Genomic DNA, 23793 nt, shown 5'->3' on the forward strand with positions numbered 1-23793 from the left:
AAGAGTAAATTTTTCACATAGCAACCATTGTGATCTTTTTGAAAACTGAGTCAGTCCACATCACTCCACTGATCCAACACTTCCAACAGCTCTCACCCTATCAGAGTGAAAGTAAAAAACCTAACGATGGCTTGCCATGGCTTCAAGATCTAATTATCTGACAGAGACTCTGACCCCATTTCCTGCTCTTCTGTCCTTACTCATGTTATATTTGAGCCACACAGGCTTTGATAACATTATTCCAACATGCCCTACTAAGCCTGCATACACTCTACACAGATTGCTCCCTCACTGTCCAGATATCCATATAGCTTACTCTCTTATTTCTTCACATCTCTTTGCTCAAGGAGCCTCTTTATCAACAAGAACTCACTGACATAAGTCAGACCACCTACTCCAACAAAATCATAAAATAGGCACAAAATTTTAACCAAAATAAAACACTGTGAATATCACTATACTGACCAGTAAACTATGAAACCAAATGACATCTAGTATGATGACAAGTATTGGCTTCCTTTTAGTCATCATTCAGAGGTCAGTTCAAAAGAATATGGAACCTGGCCAGGCACAGTGACTCACGCCTGTAATTCCAGCACTTTGGGAGGCCAAGGCAGTGGACCACCTGAAGTATAAGGAGTTCAAGACCAGCCTGGCCAACATGGTGAAATCCCGTTTCTATTAAAAAATACAAAAATTAGTGGGGCGTTGTAGTGTGCACCTGTAATCTCAGCTACTTGGGAGGCTGAGGCAGGAGAATCGCATGAACCTGGAAGGTGGAGTTTGCAGTGAGCTTAGATCGCACCACTGCACTCCAGCCTGGGTGAGAGTGAGACTCCATCTCAAAAAAAAAAAAAAAAACCAACCTTATACTCTTCCAGTCTTGATTAGAAACTGAAATGTGGGGAGAAGTGAGGGCACAGGCCATAGTTAATTTTTAAAAAGTGAATTAACAAGACTCCTTAAGACAAAACCTGAGCCAGCTGCCACATCTTACTCGATACATAAGGAAAAAGTGAGCAAACAGGCTATGGTCTTAAAATGTGTTATTTTGGAACTTATACCAACTCTATACTTATGTAGCTTGTCATCATAAATTTAAGTTTCCATTGAAGGGTTTCAAAGGGCAAACCTTTTCCTATATAGTTGCTGAAATATTAAAAGGTGTTTTTGGATGCAAGGACTACTGACTTGAAGCCTTTAGACTGGGAGTGCTTTACAGAAAGAACTTATTCAAATGATGTTTTAAAAATAAGCTGGGCCTAGTGACATGTACTTGTAGTCCCAGTTAGTAAGGAGGCAGAAGAATCACATGAACCCAGGAATTTGAGGCCAGTCTGGGCAACATATTTTTTAAAAGTAAAAAACTAATCCTTAGGGGAGGGGAAGTTATTCACTTCAATTTGTCAATTATGGTTTACATGAGACTGATTACAAAGCTGACTTGATTTAGTTGTAATTAACTCGAACTACATAAAAAGATTGTATATACTCTTAAAATGTTGAATGAATCTAAAGACAAACTTCCTTCTTTTAAAAATATAATTACAAGCAAAATAAACTTAAATAGACTAATAAAAACAATGCAAAACCTGATGTTTTATGTTTACTGATAAAGAATACACATATATGCAATAGTCTTGTTCCTCCCCAATTAAAATGGAATCTGACTAACCTTAGATCTGGCTACCAATTTAAGGGAAATACAGAGAACAGAGTAATCCGTTCAAATAAACCATAGTGCTGCCATTGAAAAACTCCATACTGTGGTAAACGAAACATGACAAACCAACTGGTTTCTTAAAACCAGTAAGGTTTTAAGAAAGGGGAGGTCATGAAGACAGAGGAAGAACCTATAAAACTATAAATCAGAAAAGTACTTAAATATACCAACTAATCCCAACAGGTAGATTTTATCTAAATTCTAATTCAAACAACTATCAATCAATCAATCGTGTCATTTAATTGACAACATTGACTGGATTTTTATTTTTATTTTTTTGAGACAGGGTCTCACTCTGTTGCCCAGGCTGGAGTGCAGTGGCACGGTCTCAGCTCACTGCAGCCTCAACCTCTGGGGCTCAAGTAATCCTCCTGCCTCAGCCCCATCCCAAGTATCTGGGACTACAGGCACGTGCCATCATGACTGGCTAATTTTCGTATTTTTTGTAGAGACAAGGTTTCACCACGTTGCCCAAGGTGGTCTAGAACTCCTGGCCTCAAGTGATCCACCCACCTCAGCCTCCCAAAGTGCTGGGATTACAGGCATGAGCCATCATGCCCAGCCATGATATTTTATATTAAGGAACTGTTTGGGTTTTTTTAAGATGACAATGGTATTATTACTTTGAACAGTTTGAGGCCAGGAGGTTGAGACCAGCCTGAACAACATACAGAGCACCCCCCCTGCCCCCACCAACAAAAAATTAAAAAATAAGGCACCTATGGGTGGCACGTGCCTGTAGTGCCAGCCCCCAGGGAGGCTGAGGTTGGAGGATCACTTGAGTTGTCTTCATGCCACTGTACTGCAGCCTGGGTAACAGAGCAAGACCTTGTCTCAAAAAAAAAAAAAAAAAAAAGGCCAGGCACGGTGGCTCACACCTATAATCCCAGCACTTTGGGAGGCCAAGGTGGGTGGATCACCTGAGGTCAGGAGTTTGAAACCAGCCTGGCCAACATGGCAAAATCTCATCTCTACTAAAAATACAAAAATTAGCCAGGTGTGGTGGCATGCGCCTATAATCCCAGCTACTCAGGAGGCTAAGGCATGAGAATCGCTAGAACCAGGGAGGCGGGGCTGAGGTTGCGCCACTGCACTCCAGCCTGGGAGATAGAGTAAGACTCCATCTGAAAAAAATTAAAAAGAGAGAATGTATTTCTTTTTAAATACATACTAAAACACTTATGATTCAAATGGTGTTTGGGATTTGCTATAAATAATATGAGAAGACGAGAAGTAGATAGAAGTAGAGGTTAAAAAAAAGTGGGGGTAGGGGCAAGGGATAAAAGACTACAAATAAGGTGCAGTGTATACTGCTCGGGTGATGGGTGCACCAAATCACCATTAAAGAATTTACTCATGTAACCACATATCACCTGTACCCCAATAACTTATGAAAAAATAAAATAAAAAAATAAAAATAAAAAAAGTAGGTGAAAGAAGACTGACTAGACCTGTAGAAACCACAATGAAAATCTCCACTTTACACGACAAGAATGAAATAAATACTAAAACTGCTCTACTATAGGTTTAGAAAAATATAGTACAAACAATGTTATCCCTATTTCCATGTGCACTATGCAGGCATTAATATTAAATAATTATTTAATAAATTAAAAAAAAATTTTTTTTTTGAGATGGAGTCTCTGTCACCCAGGCTGGACTGCAGTGGCGCAATCTCGGCTCACGGCAAGCTCCGCCCCCGGGTTCATGCCATTCTCCTGCCTCAGCCTCCCAAGTAGCTGGGACTACAGGCACCCACCACCATGCCTGGCCAATTTTTTTGTATTTTTAGTAGAGACGGGGGTTTCACCGTGTTAGCCAGGATGGTCTCAGTCTCCTGACCTCGTGATCCGCCCGCCTTGGCCTCCCAAAGTACTGGGATTACAGGCGTGAGCCACCACGCCCGGCCCCACTATTTTCACTAATATCTAGCTCTTGTTTATAATACTCGTTATTCATACTGTAGATACTGAAACTAGTATGGGTTATAACATGTAAAGCCACAACAGTACTAGGCAAATAAATTTCTGATGAGAAGAAAAATTCAATTTTCAACATAAATTAATTTCATCCTTAGTGGTTTCGCATGAGTAGTTTTTGAAAAAAGCAAACTGATCAGGCTGGACGCGGTGGCTCACACCTGTAATCCCAGCACTTTGCGAAGCCAAGGCGGGTGGATCACCTGAGGTCAGGAGTGCAAGACCAGCCTGACCAGCATGGTGAAACCCCGTCTCTACTAAAAATACAAAAATTAGCCAGGCATGGTTGGGGGGCATCTATAATCCCAGCTACTAGGAAGGATGGAGGCAGGAGAATCACTTGAACCCGGGAGGTGGAGGTTGCAGTGAGTCGAGACTGCCACTGTAATCCAGCCTGGGCGACAAAGCGGGACTCTGTCTCAAAAAAATCTGATCAGTAATAAACACTAGAAAAAAAATTATTTATTTTTTGAAGACAGAGTGAGACTCTGTCACCAAGGATGGAGTGTAGTGCCATGATCTCGGCTCACTGCAACCTCCGCTTCCCGGGTTCAAGTGATTCTCATGCCTCAGACACCTGAGTAGCTGGGATTACAGGCATGCACCACCATGTCTGGTTAACTTTTTATAGTTTTAGTAGAGATGGAGTTTCACCATGTTGGCCAGGCTGGTCTTGAACTCCTGACCTCATGTGATCCACCCACCTTGGCCTCTCCAAGTGCTGCGATTACAGGCATGAGCCACTGTGCCCGGCAAAATTCATTTCTTAAAAGAAACAAATACAAATTAGCAACCTAATACCACACAGACTTTTTTGGCAACTACATAAAAGATATGAGGTTTTGTTTTTGGTTTTTTTTGAGATGGAGTCTCACTCCGTTGCCCAGGCTGGAGGGAAACGGTGCAATCTCGGCTCACTGCAACCTCCACCTCCCGGGTTCAAGGGATTCTCCTGCCTTAGCTTCCTGAGTAGCTGGAATTACAGGCACCTGCCACCACGTCTGGCTAATTTTTTTTTATTTTTAGTAGAGATGGGGTTTCACTATGTTGACCAGGCTGGTCTTGAGCTCCTGACCTCATGATCCACTGCCCCACCTCCCAAAGTGCTGGGATTACAGGCATGAGCCACTGTGCCCAGCCTTGATATCAGTTTTTTTTAAAGCTAAATAAAGCCATTTATGGCTTATTCATTCACCATTTAATGGTGACCTCATTAAATTTTGTACCTTAAATAAGAAAACAGTCAATAAAAGACTCCATAAGTGAGAAAAATGACTAAACACAAAGCAACAAATTGTCACTATTCAGAAAATAAAACTATAAATAAATGTGCCTTCCTTTCACAGAAATCTTTATACCAGGTCTCACAGCATATGAACATTACCTGTCTGGGTAAAAGCCCCAATGCACTAACACTTGCTTCTCTTTTCTCATCACCGGTCTCAACCATTCTTCTGGAAGAGAAAAAGAAACAACTTTACTCAAACTGACAAAATAATAAAGAAACTATGATTTTTAGCCTTAATTTTTACTAAGATGTTTTAGTTTGCTAACGAACAACATTTTTCGAACATGCTGTTGCTGGTTTGGAAAGAAAAAGTTTTCAAATTGAGTACTATCTACCAGATTAAAGGGAAATTTCTCAGTCTTTCTGACTTTCCAAACTGTAGGTCTACTATCCATCACTCTTGACAAAACCAATTATCCACTGTGGTAAAATACTCCCATCCCATTCACCCACCAGCCTCCCCTCTCTCTTCTACCCAAATAATAACCACCATATTATTTAATGTTTCACTTCCCATGGTGAACCTCTCATCCCTCTTTCTGTGAGGCTTAGCAATTATTACACATCTTTCAAGATGTAAACCGTACTTCATCTCATTGATGAAAGTTTTACTAACTACTCTGCTTCCTCTAGATTCCCTTTTTCTGATGTCCTATAAGCTGTAAAGTGCTACATCAAAGCTTTTACCAAAAATACTATTTTTACTATTCTTTCACTGCCTCATACCTGTTAGCCCTCCCAACAAGAGTGTAAGCAATGTGATTACATATTGTAGACTTTTTTCAAAAATTTTTTCCAAAGATAAGTGCAAATTATATAATAAAGTGATTCTTAGTATTCTAATCACAGTTAAATTACCTCCACATTTCAGCACTGGTAATCATGTGCTTCTTTGGTAGTCTGAATTTAGCTTAGAAAATGTATGCCTAATAGTAAGAGAGAAGTTCTGAAGTAAGCCCCCTTAAAGCCCACAGCAAACAAACAAACAAACAAACAGATCTAAGTAAATTAGCCAAGTAAAAATTACTTTCCAGTGCAGATTTTAACAAGATATAGCCTCATTTTCACTAAATAAAGCCATGAAGCCCTCATACCTGTGCTGTTTTTGAAGCATACAATGACTCACCTATCTTAAAAGAAAGTGAAAGGGGGCCAGGTGTGGTGGTTCATGCCTGTAATCCCAGCACTTTTGGAGGCAGGGGCAGGAAGATCACTTGAGCCCAGGAGTTCAAGACCACCCTGGGCAACTAAGTGAGAGTCAGTCTCTTAAAAAATTTTAAAAATAAAAGTAAATAGCTAGGCATGGTGGTGTGCATCTATACTCCCAGCTACTCAGGAGGCTAGGGCAGGAAGATCACGAGCATTATAGTTTGAGGCTGCAATGGGCTATTAATAAGTACACTCTTGCACTTCAGGCTGGGCAAAAATGAGTCTCCATCTCAAAACAAAAGGTGAAAATGACAGAATCAGGCCCTGTTCCCTAACATGGTAACTCAACATGGCAGAGGAAAAAAGAAAAGGGGCCAGAGGATCTTTCTAAATCCCGACTACCTAAACTAACCTGTCCTGTCCTGTTAAGTGTGTCTTGGTGGTGTTCTAACTAGTAAAAGCTGCCTTTCAGAATACTGAGTCCATTATCAAAGACTATGCACCTTTATGAAAAAGAAGAAAAGGTATCTTTCCTAACCACAGCTGACTTTGATACAAATTTTGATTTTTTTTTTTTTTTTTGAGACAGAGTTTCACTCTTGTTGCCCAGGTTAGAATGCAATGGTGCGATCTCGGCTCACCACAACCTCTGCCTCCCGGGTGCAAGTGATTTTCCCGCCTCAGCCTCCCAAGTAGCTGGGATTACAGGCATGCGCCACACCATGCCTAATTTTTTGTATTTTTAGTGGAGACGGGGTTTCTCCATTTTGATCAGGCTCATCTCAAACTCCTGACCTCAGGTGATCTACCACCTCGGCCTCCCAAAGTGCTGGGATTACAGGCATGAGCCCCTGTGCCTGGCCAAAAAAATTTTTGATTTTTATCAAGACAATTTTTTTAATTATTTGAAATATTTCCCAATAGCAGAAACAACAAAAGGTGTGAGATGTAAGCTCGCTCTCTTCCCAGGTATTATAAATTTATACCCAAGAATGAATTTATAGAAGTATGGCTGAATGACAAAAGAGTAAGGCCAATGCCATTGAAAGATGAATTACTTATATATCCCAAAAGAAGGAAAATAACATACCATGCAGAGCCACTGCAGAGGCATCACAATAGTCAAGAGGTAGAAGACAGGAACAAGGGGAAGCCTAAGCCAAAGCTTGCAATGGGGTTTCCACAGAAAAGGTAACACAGGGCAGAGTAACAGTCTAAGGTGGGGATGACTGAATAATTGCAAGAAACACTGGGGTACAGAGGTTGTCTCTAATTGCCTGGTACCTCGCCCTGGAATGATTTAGAAAAGGGGAAATACTGGTTTGGTGTGTGAGAGTTAGATAAGGAGACGGTTACAGCTATATACTCAGATTGGTTGGTTTACATATGAAAGATGTGCTCCTAGGCAAGTTATTATCTTCAGAAACTAGCTAGCCCTCAAAAGGGCAATCTCTCCCCAGGTCATCAAATGCCAGAGCAACAAGAACACAGAAAATAAAAATACACAGTTAATATAATAATTAGTATAATATAAAATACAGTTAATAATTAGCATATCATACAGTTAATATAATAATTAATTGAAATTAGCTTAGATAGAAGAACAGAATTGGGTTTTTTTGTTTTTTGTTGTTTTTTTTTGAGACAGAGTCTCACTCTGTTGCCCAGGCTGGAGTGCAGTGGCACGATCTCAGCTCACTGCAACCAGCCAGGGTGACGGAATGAAATTCTGTCTTAAAAAAAAAAAAAAAAAATTTAAAAGGCCTACAACTGAACAACAACAAACAATTTAAAAAGGAGGCCAGGCGTGGTGGCTCACACCTGTAACCCCAGCACTTTGGGAGGTCAAGGCGGCAGATCACCTGAGGTCAGTAGTTTGAGACCAGCCTGGCCAACATGATGAAACCTTGTCTCTACTAAAACTACAAAAATTAGCTGGGCATGGTGGCAGGGGCCTGTAATCCCAGCTACTTGAGTGGCTGAGGCAGAAATGCTTGAACCTGGGAGGTGGAGGTTGCAGCGAGCGGAGACCACACCACTGCACTTTAGGCCTGGGCAACAAGAGTGAAACTCCGTCTCAAAAAATTAAAAAATAAAAATAAAAAATAAAAACGAAAAAAGTACTTGAGTAGGTATTTCTCCAAAGATGATATACAAATGACCAATAAGCATATGAAAAGATACTCAATGTCACTAATCATCAAGACAATGAAAATCAAAACAATGACATATCAGCTTTTTATCTGTTAGGATGACCATTATAACAAAACAGAAAATAAAAAGTGTTAACAAAAATACAGAGAAACTGGAACCATTGTGCACCGTTGGTGAGTATGTAAAATGATGTAGCAGCTATGAAAGGGTCCTCAAAACAATTAAAAACAGTATTACCATACGATCTAGCAATTCCACTTCTGGATATATGCCCAAAAGAAAGTAGGATGAAAGTAGGATGCTGAAGAGATACTTGCACACCCATGTTCATTACAGCAGTATTCACAATAGTCAAAATGCAAAAGCAACCTAAATGTCCATCTAAGTATGAATACATAAAAAATGGTATACAAATATAATGGAATACAGGCACATGCTATGACATGAATGAACAATAAGGACACTGTACCAAGTAAAATAGGCCAGTCACAATAATACAAATACTAAATGATTCCACTTATATTAGGTATCTAGAGTAGTCGAACTCTTAGAAAGCAGAATGGTAGTCAAAAGCAGTAGCACAAACTTGTCCAACCCAAGACCCATGAGCTACGTGCAGCCAAGGATGGCTTTGAATGTAGCCCAACACAAATTCATAAGTTTTCTTAGAACATTATGGTTTTTCTGGGTGTGTTTTAAGTTCATCCACTATTGCTAGCATTACTGTATTTTATGTGTGGCCCAAAACAATTATTATTCTTCCAATGTGGCCCAGGGAAGCCAAGACTGGACATCCCTGTGCTAGGGGAAAGAGAAAAAGAGATGTTTAATGGGTACAGAGTATCAGTTCTGCCAGATGAAAAAGTTCTAAAGATCTCTTGCACATGACTGTGCACAGTGGCTCACGCCTGTAATCCCAAAACACTGGGAGGCTAAGTGAGGCAGGAGGATCACTTGAGCCCAGGAGTTTGAAACCAGCCTTGGCAACATATCTCTACAAAAATTGTTTTTAAATTAGCCATGTGTGGTGTTGTGCACCACCAGTCCCAGCTACTTGGGAGGCTGGGGTGGGAGGACAAGGCTACATGGAGCCACGATCGCACCACTGCACTCCAGCCTAGGTAACAGAAAAAGACTGTCTCCACAAAAAAAAAAAAAAAAAAAAATCTATTGCACGACAAGATGTTTATACTTAACACTACTATACTGTATATGTAAAAATGATTAAGATAAATGTTATGTGTTTTTTACCACAATAAAAAAGGAATATAATATCAGATTCACCTTGAAAATATTATGCTAAATGAAAAGAGTGAGACATAAGAGATCGTATGTCATTATGCTTTCATTTCTACGAAATGACCTGAACAAATATATCTATACAGCAAGAGAGTAGACTGCTCGTTGTCAAGGACTAACGTGGGAGAAGGGAAAGTGACTGCTAACAGGTATGGGTTTATTTTTAAAGTGATGAAAACATTTTGAAATTAACAGTGATGGCTGCACAACTGTAAATATACTAAAAAATTTTCAATTGTGCACTTTATTATTATTATTTTATATATATATATTTTTTTGGAGATGGAGTCTCACTCTGTTGTACAGGCTGGAGCGCAGTGATGCCATCTTGGCTCACCGCAACCTCCGCCTCCTGGGTTTGAGCAATTCTCCCACCTCAGCCTCCCAAGTAGCTGGAATGACAGGGGCCCGCCACCATGCCCAGCTATTTTTTTGTGTTTTTAGTAGAGACGGGGTTTCACCATGTTGGCCAGGCTGGTCTCAAAATCCTGGCCTCAGGTGATCCGCCTGCCTCAGCATCCCAAAGTGCTGGGATTATAGGCATGAGCCATCGGGCCCAGCCCAACTGTGCATTTTAAAATGGTGAATTTTGCTAGGCGCAGTGACTCATGCCTGTAATCCCAACACTTTGGGAGGCTGGGTCGGGTGAATCACCTGAGGTCAGGAGTTCAAGACGAGCCTGGCCAACATGGTGAAACCCCGTCTCTACTAAAAATACAAACATTAGCTGCGTGTCGTGGTGGATGCCTGTAATCCCAGCTACTCAGGAGGCTGAGGCAGGAGAATCGCTTGAACCTGGGAGGCGGAAGCTGCAGTGAGCCAAGATCACGCCACTGCACTCCAGCCTGGGTAGAAGAATGAGACTCTGTCTCAAAAAAAAAAAAAAAAAAAAAAAAGGTGAATTTCATGGTACGTGGATTATATCTCAATTAGCCTGTTATTAAAAAATAATAAACAATATTACTTGGGAGGCTGAGGTGGGAGGACTGCTTGATACCAGGAGTTCAACACCAGCCTAGGAAATATAATGAGACACCCATCTCTAATATATTTAATAATAATGTAAAATAATTTAAAAAATAAAAATAAAGAGAGAACATGGCCCAGTCAGGAAGCTGAAAGGCAACCAATATGTATGGATATAGAAAACAAACAGGAAAACCGTGGAAACAACAATTTAGCTCTACATGGTAGAAAGCTTTTAAAGAGTTTAACTCTATTTGGATTGCTTCATCATTATTATTGTTATTGCCAATGCTTTATTCTATTAATTAGTGTTTTGTTTGCTTTCTGTTAAGACGGTAAACATAAAATTTACCATTTTAACCATTTTATAAGTAAGCAGTTCAGTACTGTTAGGTACACCCAGTGTTGCATGTCCAATCTCCAGATCTCTCTGCACATTATGAAACTAAAACCCTACACCCAATGAACAGCAACTCCCTGATGGAGCATTAGCCAGGCTTAAAAAGGAAATTCTAGCACATGCTGTAACATGAATAAACTTTGAAGACATTACACTAAGCAAAACAAATTAATCATAAAAACACAAATTCTGTATGATTTCATCTAAGGTGGTCAAATTCTTAGTCTCTGATAACAACCATGTTACATTCAGTATCAATGAATTTCACTACTTTGGGTACTTCATAAAATTGGAATCATATGGTATTTCTCCATGTTATTAGCACGTGTTAAAATTTCCTTCTTTTTTCAAGGCTGAATAATATTCCACTGTGTAGGGCCAGGAGTGGTGACTCACGCCTCTAATACCAGCACTTTGGGAGGCTGAGGCGTCTGGACCACTTGAGGTCAGGAGTTTGAGACAAGCCTGTCCAACATGGTGAAACCCTGTCTCTGCTAAAAATACAAAAAAAATTAGCTGGGTGTGGTGGTGCACTCCTGTAGTCCCAGCTACTCGGGAGGCTGAGGCAGGAGAATCGCTTGAACCCAGGAGGCGGAGGCTGCAGTGCGCCAAGATGACGCCACTACACTCCATTCTGGGTGACACAGCAAGACTCCGCCTTAAAACAAAAAAACTGGCCGGGCACGGTGGCTAACGCCTATAATCCCAGCACTTTGGGAGGCCGAGGCAGGTGGACCATGAGGTCAGGAGTTCGAGACCAACCTGGCCAAGACGGTGAAACCCCATCTCTACTAAAAATACAAAAATTAGCTGGGCATGATGGTGGGCACCTGTAATCCCAGCTACTTAGGAGGCTGAGGCAGGAGAATCACTTGAACCCAGGAGGCGGAGGTTGTAGTGAGCCGAGATCACATGACTGCACTCTAGCCTGGGTGACAGAGCAAAGACTCCATCTCAAAAAAAAAATTGTACTGTGTGTACATACCACAATTTGTTTATCCATTCACCTAATTATTTTAACCTAGGTTTTGGCTATTTTCCTCTTTTACCAATAGGTTGTTTTTTTTTTTTTTTTTTAGGTAAGACAGAGTTTCGCTCTTCTTGCCCGGGCTAGAGCGCAGTGGTGCAATCTCAGCTCACTGCAACCTCCACCTCCCAGGTTCAAGCGATTCTCCTGCCTCAGCCTCCCGAGTAGCTAGGATTACAGACACCTGCCACCACTCTTGGTTAAATTTCGCCATGTTGGTCAGGCTGGTCTGAAACTCCTGACCTCAGGTGATCCACCCGCCTTGGCCTCCCAGAGTGCTGGGATTACAGGCCTGAGCCACAGCGCCAGGCCTTGTTTTTTAAGACATGAGATTTCACTATGTTGCCCAGGTTGGAGTGCAATGGCTACGCAAAGGCACAATTATCACATGCCACAGTCTCAAACTCCTGACCTCAAGTGATCCTCCCACCTCAGCCTCCAGAGGAGCTGGAATACAGGCACATATCACCACACCCGGATTTAACCACCTTATTAGTCCCTTTTTTTTTTTTTTTTTTTGAGATGGAGTCTCCTTCTGTCGCCCAGGCTGGAGTGCAGTGGCAAGATCTTGACTCACTGCAACCTCCACATCCCAGGTTCAAGCGATTCTCCTGCCTCAGCCTCCCAAGTAGCTGGGGTTACAAATGGGTGCCAGCACACCCGGCTAATTTTTGGTATTTTTAGTAGAGATGGGGTTTCACCATTTTGGTCAGGCTGATCTCAAACTCCTGACCTCAAGTGATCCACCCACCTCGGCCTCCCAAACTGCTGGGATTACAGGCGTGAGACACCAGGTCCAGCCCTCATTAGTCTAAGAACCACCTGACATTGCTGAATATCTCACTAATGTGTACTTTCTACATCATTAATTTTTGCTTTTATTATTTCCTTTTTCGTTAGGTTTAATTTGGTGTTGTTTTTCTAATTTCTTGAGAAAGATGTTTGGACCACTGATTTCTAACCTTTCTCCTTTCCTAATATAAAGAAATAAATGTTCCTCTAGGCACAGCTTCTACTACATCTTTTAAAAGTTAATGTTGGCTGGGCGCAGTGGCTCACACCTGTAAACCCAGCACTTTGGGAGGCCAAGGTGGGCAGATCACGAGGTCAAGAGATTGAAACCACCATCCTGGCCAACACGGTGAAACTCTTGTCTCTACTAAAAATACAAATATTAGAGCTGGGCATGGTGGTGGGCGCCTATATTCCCAGCTATTCAGGAGGCTGAGTCAGGAGAATCTCTTGAACCCGGGAGGTGGAGGTGGCAGTGAGCTGAGATCGCGCCACTGCACTCCAGCCTGGGCGACAGACTCCATCTTCAAAACAAAACAAAAACAAATAAAAAGCTGGTTATTCTGTTTAAGTCTTTGAGGGTATGACATAAAATCCATTTGGTATGATGTATGAGCTCATCTGTTCACAACGCAAAACTAACTTACCATCGTCTTGTGAGGAAGAATATGGGTAAATGTGGTGGGAAGCTTTTGACTTCTCATCCGTAAATGTTCCCTGGAAAGCAAATGAACAAAAACCACAAAAATAAAGCACATGGCAATGAACTGAGATTCCAGATACAAATTCCATACAAATTCTAAAAGCATGGTTTTACTTATAGACTTTATATAAAAAAGACTTGCTTCTTTTTAATCAAATAAAAAAAGTGATTAACAACAATAAACCAAAAAATTGTCTACACAGTTTAGACTGCTGTATAGAAAAGTATTTCGAGCACCTATTAGCTAGTTCTCTACAGATCTCTCTCTCTGGGTATCCATATCAGTAATATGGGTACTACTAATTCTTTTTTTTCCTGAAATGGAGTCTTGCTCTGTCACCCAGGCTATAGTGTGGCAGCACAATCTTGGCTCACTGCAACCTCCTCCGTCTCCTGGGTTCAAATGATTCTCCTGCCTCAGCCTCCTGAGTAGCTGGGATTACAGGCACCCGCCAGCATGCCTGGCTAATTTTTCTATTTTTAGTAGAGATGGGGTTTCACCATGTTGGTCAGGCTGGTCTTGAACTCCTGACCTTAGGTGAGCTGCCTGCCTTGGCCTTCCAAAGTTCTGGGATTAAAGATGTGAGCCACTGTGTTCAGTCAGGTACTATTACTTCTTAAAATTACTTCCAAAGTCATCACAAATTATCATTACTTCAAGTGAATCAATGCCATTCCTGGCCTTGAGCCATAAGCTAGGACTATGTGCAAGCATAACACAGATATATTGTGAAGTTCAGTTTCAGACCACCGTAATAAAGCATTACAAAATTAGTTGCACAAATTTAGTTTCCTGATGCATATAAAAGTTACATTTATGGCCAGGTGTGGTGGCTCATGTCTGTAATCCTAGCAATTTGGGAGCCAGGTGGATCATTTGAGGTCAGGAGTTCGAGACCAGCGTGGCCAACACGGTGAAACCCCATCTCTACTAAAAATATAAAAATTAGCTGGGCGTGGTGGCACACGTCTGTAATCTCAGCTATTCAAGAGGCTGAGGCAGAACAATCACTTGAGCCCAGGAGGCAGAGTTTGCAGTGAGCCGAGATGGCACCACTAGCTTGGGGGACAGAGTGAGACTCCATCTCAAAAAAATAAAAAATAAAAAATAAGTTACATTTAGGCCAGGTGCAGCTGCTCACACCTGTAATCCCAGCACTTTGGAAGGCTGAGGTGAAAGGATCACTTGAGCCTAGGAGGTCAAGACTAGTCTGGGCAACACAGTGAGACCTTGTCTCAAATTAAAAAAGAAATTAGCCCGGCACTTTTGTGCCTGTAGTCCCAGCTACTCAGGAGGTGAGGTGGGAGGATCATTTGAGCCCAAGAGTTCAAGGTTGCAGTGAACTATGATTATGCCAGTGTACGTTAGCCTGGGCAATACAGTGAGAGAGACCCTGTCTCTCAAAACAAAAATCAAAAGTTAAGTTTACACAGTTTTAGAAAACAGTGTACATACCTTAATTTAAAAATATTTTATTGCTAGAAAATGCTAACAATAGCAGCTGGGTCCAGTGGCTCACGCCTGTAATCCCAGCAGTTTGGGAGGTCAAGGTGGGTGGATCACCTGAGGTCAGAAGTTCGAGACCAGCCTAGCCAACGTGGTGAAACGCGTGTCTATTAAAAATACAAAAAATTAGCCAAGTGTGGTGGCAGACGCCTATAATCCCAGCTACTCAGGAGGCTGAGGCAGGAGAATCCCTTGAACCCCGGAGGCAGAGGCCGCAGTGAGCCGAGATCGCGCCATTGCACTCCAGCCTGGACAACAAGAGCAAAATGCCATCTCAAAAAAAAAAAAAAAATGCCAACAATCATCTGAGACTTAAGCAAATCAGTCTTCTTGCTGCTGGAGGACATTGCCTCAATGATGCTGGCAGCTGACTGATCAAGGTGGTGGTTGCTGAAGGTTAAGGTGGCTGTGGCATCTTAAGTCAACAGTAAAAGTTTGTCACATTGATTGACTCCTTTCACAAATGATTTCTCTGTAGCATGCGATGCTGACAGCATTTTACACACAGCAGAATTTCTTTCAAAACCCTGCTGCTTGCTGTATCAACTAAATGTATGTAATATTTAAAATCCTTTGTTCTCATTTCAACAATGTTAACAGCGACTGTGCCAGGAGTAGATTCCATGTCAAGAAAGCACTTTGTTCATCCATAAGAAACAACTCTTCCATCTGTTCAAGTTTTGTCATGAGATCACGGCAATTTAGTCACATGTTCCAGCTTCACTTCAAATTCTAGTTCTCTTATTTGAACCATGTCTGTAGTTACTTCCTCTACTAAAGTCTTTAACCCCTCAAAGTCAACCATGAGGGTCACAATCCACGTCTTCCAAACTTCTGTTACTGTTGATATTTTGACCTCTGATGAATCGCATGTGTTCTTAGTGGCATCTAGAATGATGAATCTGTTCCAGAAGATTTTCAATTTACTTTGCCCAGATCCATCATAAGAACCACTAACTATAGCAGCTCTATCTTTACAAAATGTATTTCTTAAATAACAAGACTTGAAAGTCGAAATACTCCTTAAAACATGGCTGCAGAATGAAGTTGTGTTACTATGCATGGAAATAACATTAATTTCCTTGTACATCTGCAACAGAGTGACTAGGTGACTGTCAATGAGCAGTAATATTTCAAAAGAAATTGTTTTTCCTGAGCAGTAGGTCTCTACAGTGGGCTTAAAGTATTCAGTAAACCATACTGTAAATAGATGTGCTGTCATCTAGGCTTTGCTGTTTTGTTATAGAGCACAGCCAAAATAGATGTAGCATAATCTGTAGGGCCTTATGATTGTCAGAATGGCAAACGACCATTGGCTTCAACTTACAGTCACCAACTGCATTAAGCCCCAAAATAGCCTGGCTGAAGCTTTTAAGCCAGGCATTGACTTCTCTAACTATGACAGTCCTAAATAGCATCTTATTTTAATAGAAGACTATTTCATTTACATTGAACATCTGTTGTTTGGTGTAAACAGCTTCACCAATTATCTTTACTAAATCTTCTGGATAACTTGCTGCAGCTTCTACATTAGCACTTGCTGCTTCAACTTGCATTTTTATGTTCTGAAAACGGCTTCTTTCCTTAAACCTCATTAGGCAACCTCTGCTGGCTTCAAACGTTCCTTCTGCAGCTTCCTCACCTCTCTCTCTCAGCCTTCACAGAATTGAAGAGAGTTAGGCCTTTGTTCTGGATTAGAATTTAGCTTAAGGAAATGTTGGGCTGCTTTGATCTCCTAACCAGACCACTGAAACTTTCTCAGTATCAGCAATAAGCATGTTTTGCATCCTATCATTTGCATGTTCACTACAGTCCCACTTTTAATTTCCCTCAAAAACTTTTCCTTTGCACTAAAAACCTGGCTGTTTGACTTAAGAAGCCAAGTTCTCAGCTTATCTTGGCTTTTGTCATGCCTTCCTCACTAAACTAAATCACTACTAGCTTTTGATTTAAAGTGAGAGATAAGCAACTCTTCCTTTGACTTGACCAGCTAGAGGCCATTGTAGGGTTATTAATTGGCTTAATTTTAATACTTGTGGGTCTCAGGGAATAGGCAGGCTAGACGAGAGGTAGAGAGATAGAGAAGTGGCCAGTCAGTGAAGAAGTCAGAACACATACATTTATCAATTAACTTCACCATCTTCTATGGGTGTTGTGCTAAACCAAAGCAATTAAAATAATATCAAATAGCGCCTATCACAGATCACTATAACATGTATAATAATACTAAAAAAGTAAGCCAGGCGCGGTGGCTCACACCTGTAATCCCAGCACTTTGGGAGGCCGAGGGGGGTGGATCACGAGGTCAGGAGTTCAAGACCAGCCTGGCCAACACAGTGAAACCCTGTCTCTACTAAAAATACAAAAATTAGCCAGACGTGGTGGCGGGTGCCTGTAATCCCAGCTACTCAGGAGGCTGAGGCAGAGAACTGCTTGAACCCGGGAGGTGGAGGATGCAGTGAGCCGAGATCACGCCACTGCGCTCCAGCCTGGGCGACAGAGAAAGACTTCATCTCAAAAAAAAACAAATAAACAAGCAAAAAACTAAAAAAGTTTGAAATACTGTGAGAATTACCAAAATGTGATACACAGACATAATGTAAGCACATGCTGTTGGGAAAATGGCACCAACAGACTTGCTTGACACAGTTTCCACAAACCTTCCATTTAAAAAAAGGAGCAGGGCGGCTGGGGGATGGTGCTGCAGGGCGGGTTCCGCGGCTCACGCCTGCAATCCCAGCACTTTGGGAGGCCGAGGTAGCAGGGGGAATCTCTTGAGGCCAGGAGCTTGAGACGAGCCTAGGGAAGACCCTGTCACTTCAAAAATAAAAATAAAATAGCCAGGGGCAGTGGAGCACACCTGTTGTTAAAAAAAGAACAAGAAGGCCGGGCAAGGTGGCTCATGACTGTAATCTCAGCACTTTGGGCAGATCATGAAGTCAGGAATTCGAGACCAGCCTTTCCAATATGGTGAAACCCCGTCTCTACTAAAAAATAAAAAATTAGCAGCGCAAGGGCCGGGTGCGGTGGCTCATGCCTGTAATCCCAGCACTTTGGGAGGCCGAGGCGGGCGGATCACAAGGTCAAGAGATCGAAACCCCGTCTCTACTAAAAATACAAAAAAATTAGCAAGGCGTGGTGGTGGGCGCCTGTAGTCCCAGCTACTCGGGAGGCTGAGGCAAGAGAATGGTGTGAACCCAGGAGGCAGAGCTTGCAGTGAGCCAAGATCACGCCATGGCACTCCAGCCTGGGTGACACAGCGAGACTGTCTCAAAAAAAAAAAAAAAAAAAAAGTATATATACACGTATATATATACACACATATGTGCTTGTATATACATATATACAAGCACATATATACATGTATACACACATATATGTACATGTGTATATATATATACACATACGTATGTGTATATATACACACATACGTATGTGTATATATACATATATGTATATACACATATGTATGTGTATATACATATATGTATACACATGTGTGTATATATACATATATGTATACACATATGTATGTATATATATATGTATACACATATGTATATACAGACACACACACGTATGTAACAGCTAAATATTCAGCATAAACTGTAGGCAATATATAAAATGTTTCCAGTATGACCCGGTGACAAAAAGAGTAGGTAATTTCAGCTTCAAGGCAAGAAACAGCAGGTTAATTTGTTCTACTTCTGCCCTGATAACATTCCACATATACTTTAAACTGCATTTGACAGTCAATCCAATAAAAAGATATTCCAAAAGAGAGAGGTTTAAGGAATCTGTTCAAAGCCATGATACTAGTGAAAAAAGGAACTGGACTTCAGATTGCCCAATATGATAAAATAATTATATTACCTTACACTTTGAGAGAGATGTCATATATAAGAGGAAGAATGTACTCAATCTATAATTGTACGCAGTATTAGAAACATTAACTTTCAGAACATGCAAGATATTTTACTAAATGCTAAAACATAATACAATTGGTAATCTCTTTTGCAGCAGGAAAAAAAAGACATTTCATGAGGCTTCTCAACCAATTCTAAGGATCCATAAAACTCAGTCACATAAAGAATGTTTCAGAAAATTATCTTCTACGTAAGTTTCCTCAGCTAGCTTACTATGTGATGGGCTTAATTACCGTTTAGTCACATGTAATCATAAACTTACATGTAGTAAATACCCAAAGTCTCAGCCTAAAATGAAGTCAGAAGAAGAAGGCTAAGATGTCAGAACACAGTACTAGTACATGTGTATCAAGACAAAGCAAGCTTGAGGGGGCAGAATTTTTCTGAGACGGAGTCTCGCTCTGTCACCAGGAGCACAGTGGCGCCATCTCAGCTCACTGCAACCTCCACTTCCTGGGTTCAAGTGATTCTCCTGACTCAGCCTCCCCAGTAGCTGGGACTACAGTGGCGTGCCACCATGCCCAGCTAATTTTATATTTTTAGTAGAGACAGAGTTTCACCATGTTGGCCAGGATGGTCTCAATCTCTTGACCTCGTGATCCGCCCGCCTTGGCCTCTCAAAGTGCTGGGATTACAGGCGTGAGCCACCACGCCCGGCCTTCAATTGTTTTTTTTTTAATCATATATGTAACAGAATACATAAAATGGGGGGTTAGGGAAGACAGGATTACTTGAAAGTAATATTTCATTTCTTCTTACCAACAATTATGTTACCAACTCTATTTGACTTTATAATCTCTGTGATATAGGGTTCTGTGATACATAATACACTGGTTTCCTTAGGTCTATGTAAGCACACTTTACAATAAGACTAACGACTCCATAGCAATGACTTTATTAAATGCTACTCTAGGCTAAAGGCTAAAGATGAGGGGAGAGAAAAAAACACTGGTACTTTAAGAACTCAAAAAGAGGCCAGGTATGGTGGCTCACACCTATAATCAATCCTAATACTTTGGGAGGGCGAGGCTGGAGGATGACTTGAAGCCAGGAATTCAAGACCAGCCTGGGAACATAGTGAGAAACCATTGTGGCCGGGCACAGTGGCTCATGCCTGTTATCCCAGCACTTTGGAAGGCTGAGGTGGGGAGATCACTTGAGGTCAGGAGTTCGAGACCAGGCTCACCAACATGGCAAAACCCCACCTCTACGAAAAATACAATTAGCCGGGTGTGGTGGCACACACCTGTAGTCCCAGCCATTTCAGAGGCTGAGGCACGAGAATCACTTGAACCTCGGAGGCAGAGGATGCAATGAACCGGGATTGCACCCCTGCACTCCAGCCTGGGCGACAGCGCGAGACTCTCTCAACCACAACAACAAAAAAACTGGAAGATCTCTTGAGCCTAGGAGTCCAAAGCTACAGTGAGCAAGGATGCTAGGATAGTGCCATTGCATTCCAGCCTGGGCAACAAAGTGACACCTCATCTCTAAAAAGAAAAAAAAAAAAAAAACTCAAGAAAAAAATTTCTTTTGATGCAAATATATCAAAAAATCCAAAACATTACTATGGTTGTCATTTATTAGAGGCTTACAACTACAAAATGAAGTGATCGTGTCTATTATTATCTGAAGTGATTGTGTCTATTACCTGATGTCGTTTGATGATATCTTTCAATTTGTTAGCCAACTTCAGATCAATGTCTGGAATGAGGTAGATGTTGGGTCTGGTCAAACAATTGTTCTGAGGATGAAAAGAACAGACTTTCAAATTCTCTTAGTTTTGAAATAATATCATATTATTTATGCAATATACAAACCACCCCCAGATAACCTTTTCTGCCACAAAAAATATTGAGAAGCATGACCTAAAGAAATTCAGCAACTTTTTCATTAAGATACAATACCAGATTGCCAGATTAATCTTCCTCCCCAATTTTACCCAAATTTACTTTAATGGTCTAACGTAGTGTTTTTAGCTACGGAAGGGATTACAGTTAATCTTAAAAATAGCAATGGCAAATGGCTCACGCCTGTAATCCCAGCACTTTGGGAGGCCGAGATGGGCGGATCATGAGGTCAGGAGATCAAGACCAACCTGGCTAACACGGTGAAACCCTGTCTCTACTAGAAATACAAAAAAATTAGCCAGGCGTGGTGGTGGGCGCCTGTAGTCCCAGCTACTCGGGAGGCTGAGGCAGGAGAATAGCGTGAACCCGGGAGGTTGGAGCTTGCAGTGAGCCGAGATCACACCACTGAACTCCAGCCTGGGTGACAGAGTGAGATTCCATCTCAAAAAATAAATATATAAAATCAAATAAAATAAATAAAAATAAATAAAAAATAGCAATGGCAAAACATGTATGTTAACTCCCCAAATCATGAAGAAAACCCTCACCCAACAAACAAAACATATCCAATTGTTTCCCTAGCTAAGAATCTGTGGGACAAACAACTTTCACATATTAAGTTAACAATAATATCTAACTGAATTTTTGCCAGCTACCTCTCCCCAGGAAGGTTAATTTAGTGATCACCATAAATTATCAAACAATAAACATATTAGGAAACACAAATAAGGACATTAAGCATTCTCTTTTCCAAGTTATAATACATTTAGAGAAATAATATGTATATTTATGGTACAACCATGGAACAAATCCAAAGAAAATATTCAATCAAGTGAACAGTAGGATGGAAGAGTGCTTATACTAAATAAAATGAAGGCAGGCCGGACTCTGTGGTTCATGCCCGTAATCCCCAAACTTTGGGAGGCCAAGCAAGCAAATCGCTTGAATTCATGAATTTGAGACCAGCCTGGCTAACATGGCAAAACCCCATTTCTACAAAAGATATAAAAAAATTAGCCAGGTGTGATGGCGTGTGCCTGTGGTCCCAGCTACAGGGGAAGCTGAGGTGGGAGAATCACTTGAGCCCGAGAGTTCAAAGCTGCAGTGAGCCTAGCTCTGACTGCACCACTGCACTCCAGCCTGGGTGACAGAGTGAGACCCTGTCTCAAAGAAAATAAAAATAAAATAATAAAATAAAGACAACTCAAACAATACATTAGGTAAAATTAATGAAGAAAATTACCATAAATTATCTCACCATAAATTTTAATACTCTTAAAGACAAGATTAATCATAGCTCTAATCCCCAAACACCCATAAAAATAATAAAACAATACCTTTCAGAACATTTTCTTCCTTTGTTCTTTTGGCAATCCAATAAAGCCAATCTGTGGGTTTTTTTGTTTTTTTGAGAGCCAATCTTTTTTTTGTTTTTGTTTTTTGAGACGGAGTCTCGCTCTGTTGCCCAGGCTGGAGTGCAGGGGCGCAATCTCGGCTCACTGCAAGCTCCGCCTCCCAGGTTCACACCATTCTCTTGCCTCAGCCACCAGAGTAGCTGGGACTACAGGTACCCGGAACCATGTGCGGCTAATTTTAAGTAGAGACGGGGTTTCACCGTGTTAGCCAGGATGGTCTCGATCTCCTGACCTCGTGATCCGCCTTGCCTCGGCCTCCCAAAGTGCTGGGATTACAGGCATGAGCCACCGCGCCTGGCCAGCCAATCTTAAAACTGAAAATATATTAAAGGTAAACTTTTTAAATAACCTAAGTTTCCAAGTTACCTGCACCAATGTTTTTTCAATGTTCATAAACATTTCCACATTACGATCCATTCGAGATGGGTTCTGTAGGTCAAACCTCCGCCTAAAAAAAAAGAAAAACCCTAGTTAATTTGTCTCCCAGCTTAAACACAAATGAAAACTTGGTTTTAGAATTCGATGCAAATGAGTTAGAAAGATTTGAAAATTAAAATAACTCTACAAAATGTGTGAGATATTCTCTCAGTAACATAAGAATACATAGTATCAACACCCTTATAAAAGAGATATTAAGATCCACCTCAGTGAAAATGAAGTATCAATTCCATGACATATCTATCTAATTTTCCTTAAATCTAAGACATCTTAACATCTTATAGAAAAGTAGTCCACAGATCCAGGCTGGGCGCAGTGGCTGACGCCTGTAATCCCAGCACTTTGGGAGGCTGAGGCGGGTGGATCAAGAGATCAAGAGTTCAAGACTAGCCTGGCCAACGTGGTGAAACCCCATCTCTACTAAAAATACAAAAATCAGCTGGGCATGGTGGTGCACACCTGTAATCCCAGCTACTCAGGAGGCTGAGGCAGGAGAATCACTTGAACCCGAGAGGCGGAGGTTGCAGTGAGCCGGGATCATGCCACTGCACTCTAGCCTGGTGACAGAGCAAGACTCCATCTCAAAAAAAAAAAAAAAAATCATTTGTTCAAATTCAGCAGTATCTGTGTTCTCTTAGATAAAGGAAAGCATCTTGGGTATTTAATTCTAATACAGCTGTAAGACTTGTGATTTAAACAGACAAGTTTTCTCCAAATAAAATTTTTAACTGGCCACAGTAGCAGTCAAGAGCAGAGATTATCCCTTAATCTGAAATCACTTGATAGCTGGGGGTATCCCAAACCCACAAGTATGAATAACAAGTACTGTTTTCCTAAATGTGGTAACATTGATCTATTTACCTTTACTTGAAACTCTTCTCCAATGTCTCTTTACATTAAGTTCCCAAGCATGTCACCTCCATTTGGTAAAATCTTTACAATGTCTAATGCCTGTTTCTCCTTACTTTTTATTCAATACCTACTTTGTTTTTGCTCTGTTTTAATTCTTTTAACACTAACATCCAGGAGAGGAGTAGAGCTTAGTGACTGAAAGTAAGGATTGTGGAAAACTACATTAGTCTTGAGCAATTTGTTAACCCAAGGATCCACTGCTTCATAAATATAACAGCCTACTGTGGGCTTTTGTGAAGGTTAAATGAGGTATATATTACAACAG

General features: G+C 41.1%; 1 protein-coding gene across 4 annotated transcripts in view; it reads right to left on the bottom strand.

Annotated features, from left to right (window-relative positions):
• Positions 1-23793, bottom strand: part of SMARCC1 (SWI/SNF related, matrix associated, actin dependent regulator of chromatin subfamily c member 1) — a 195230-nt gene that overhangs the window by 128797 nt on the left and 42640 nt on the right. For all 4 annotated transcript variants that reach the window (XM_001154676.8, XM_016940956.4, XM_009445383.5 and 1 more), the window contains 4 exons: positions 22545-22626; positions 20565-20657; positions 13425-13494; positions 5087-5156 (listed from right to left, as the gene is read on the bottom strand). In XM_001154676.8, the coding sequence (XP_001154676.1) occupies positions 5087-5156; positions 13425-13494; positions 20565-20657; positions 22545-22626 (315 nt within the window). The remainder of the gene's footprint in view (positions 1-5086; positions 5157-13424; positions 13495-20564; positions 20658-22544; positions 22627-23793) is intronic.

This window comes from Pan troglodytes, chromosome 2 (assembly GCF_028858775.2).
Source record: "Pan troglodytes isolate AG18354 chromosome 2, NHGRI_mPanTro3-v2.0_pri, whole genome shotgun sequence".
In the NCBI taxonomy this organism is placed as follows: Eukaryota; Metazoa; Chordata; class Mammalia; order Primates; family Hominidae; genus Pan; species Pan troglodytes.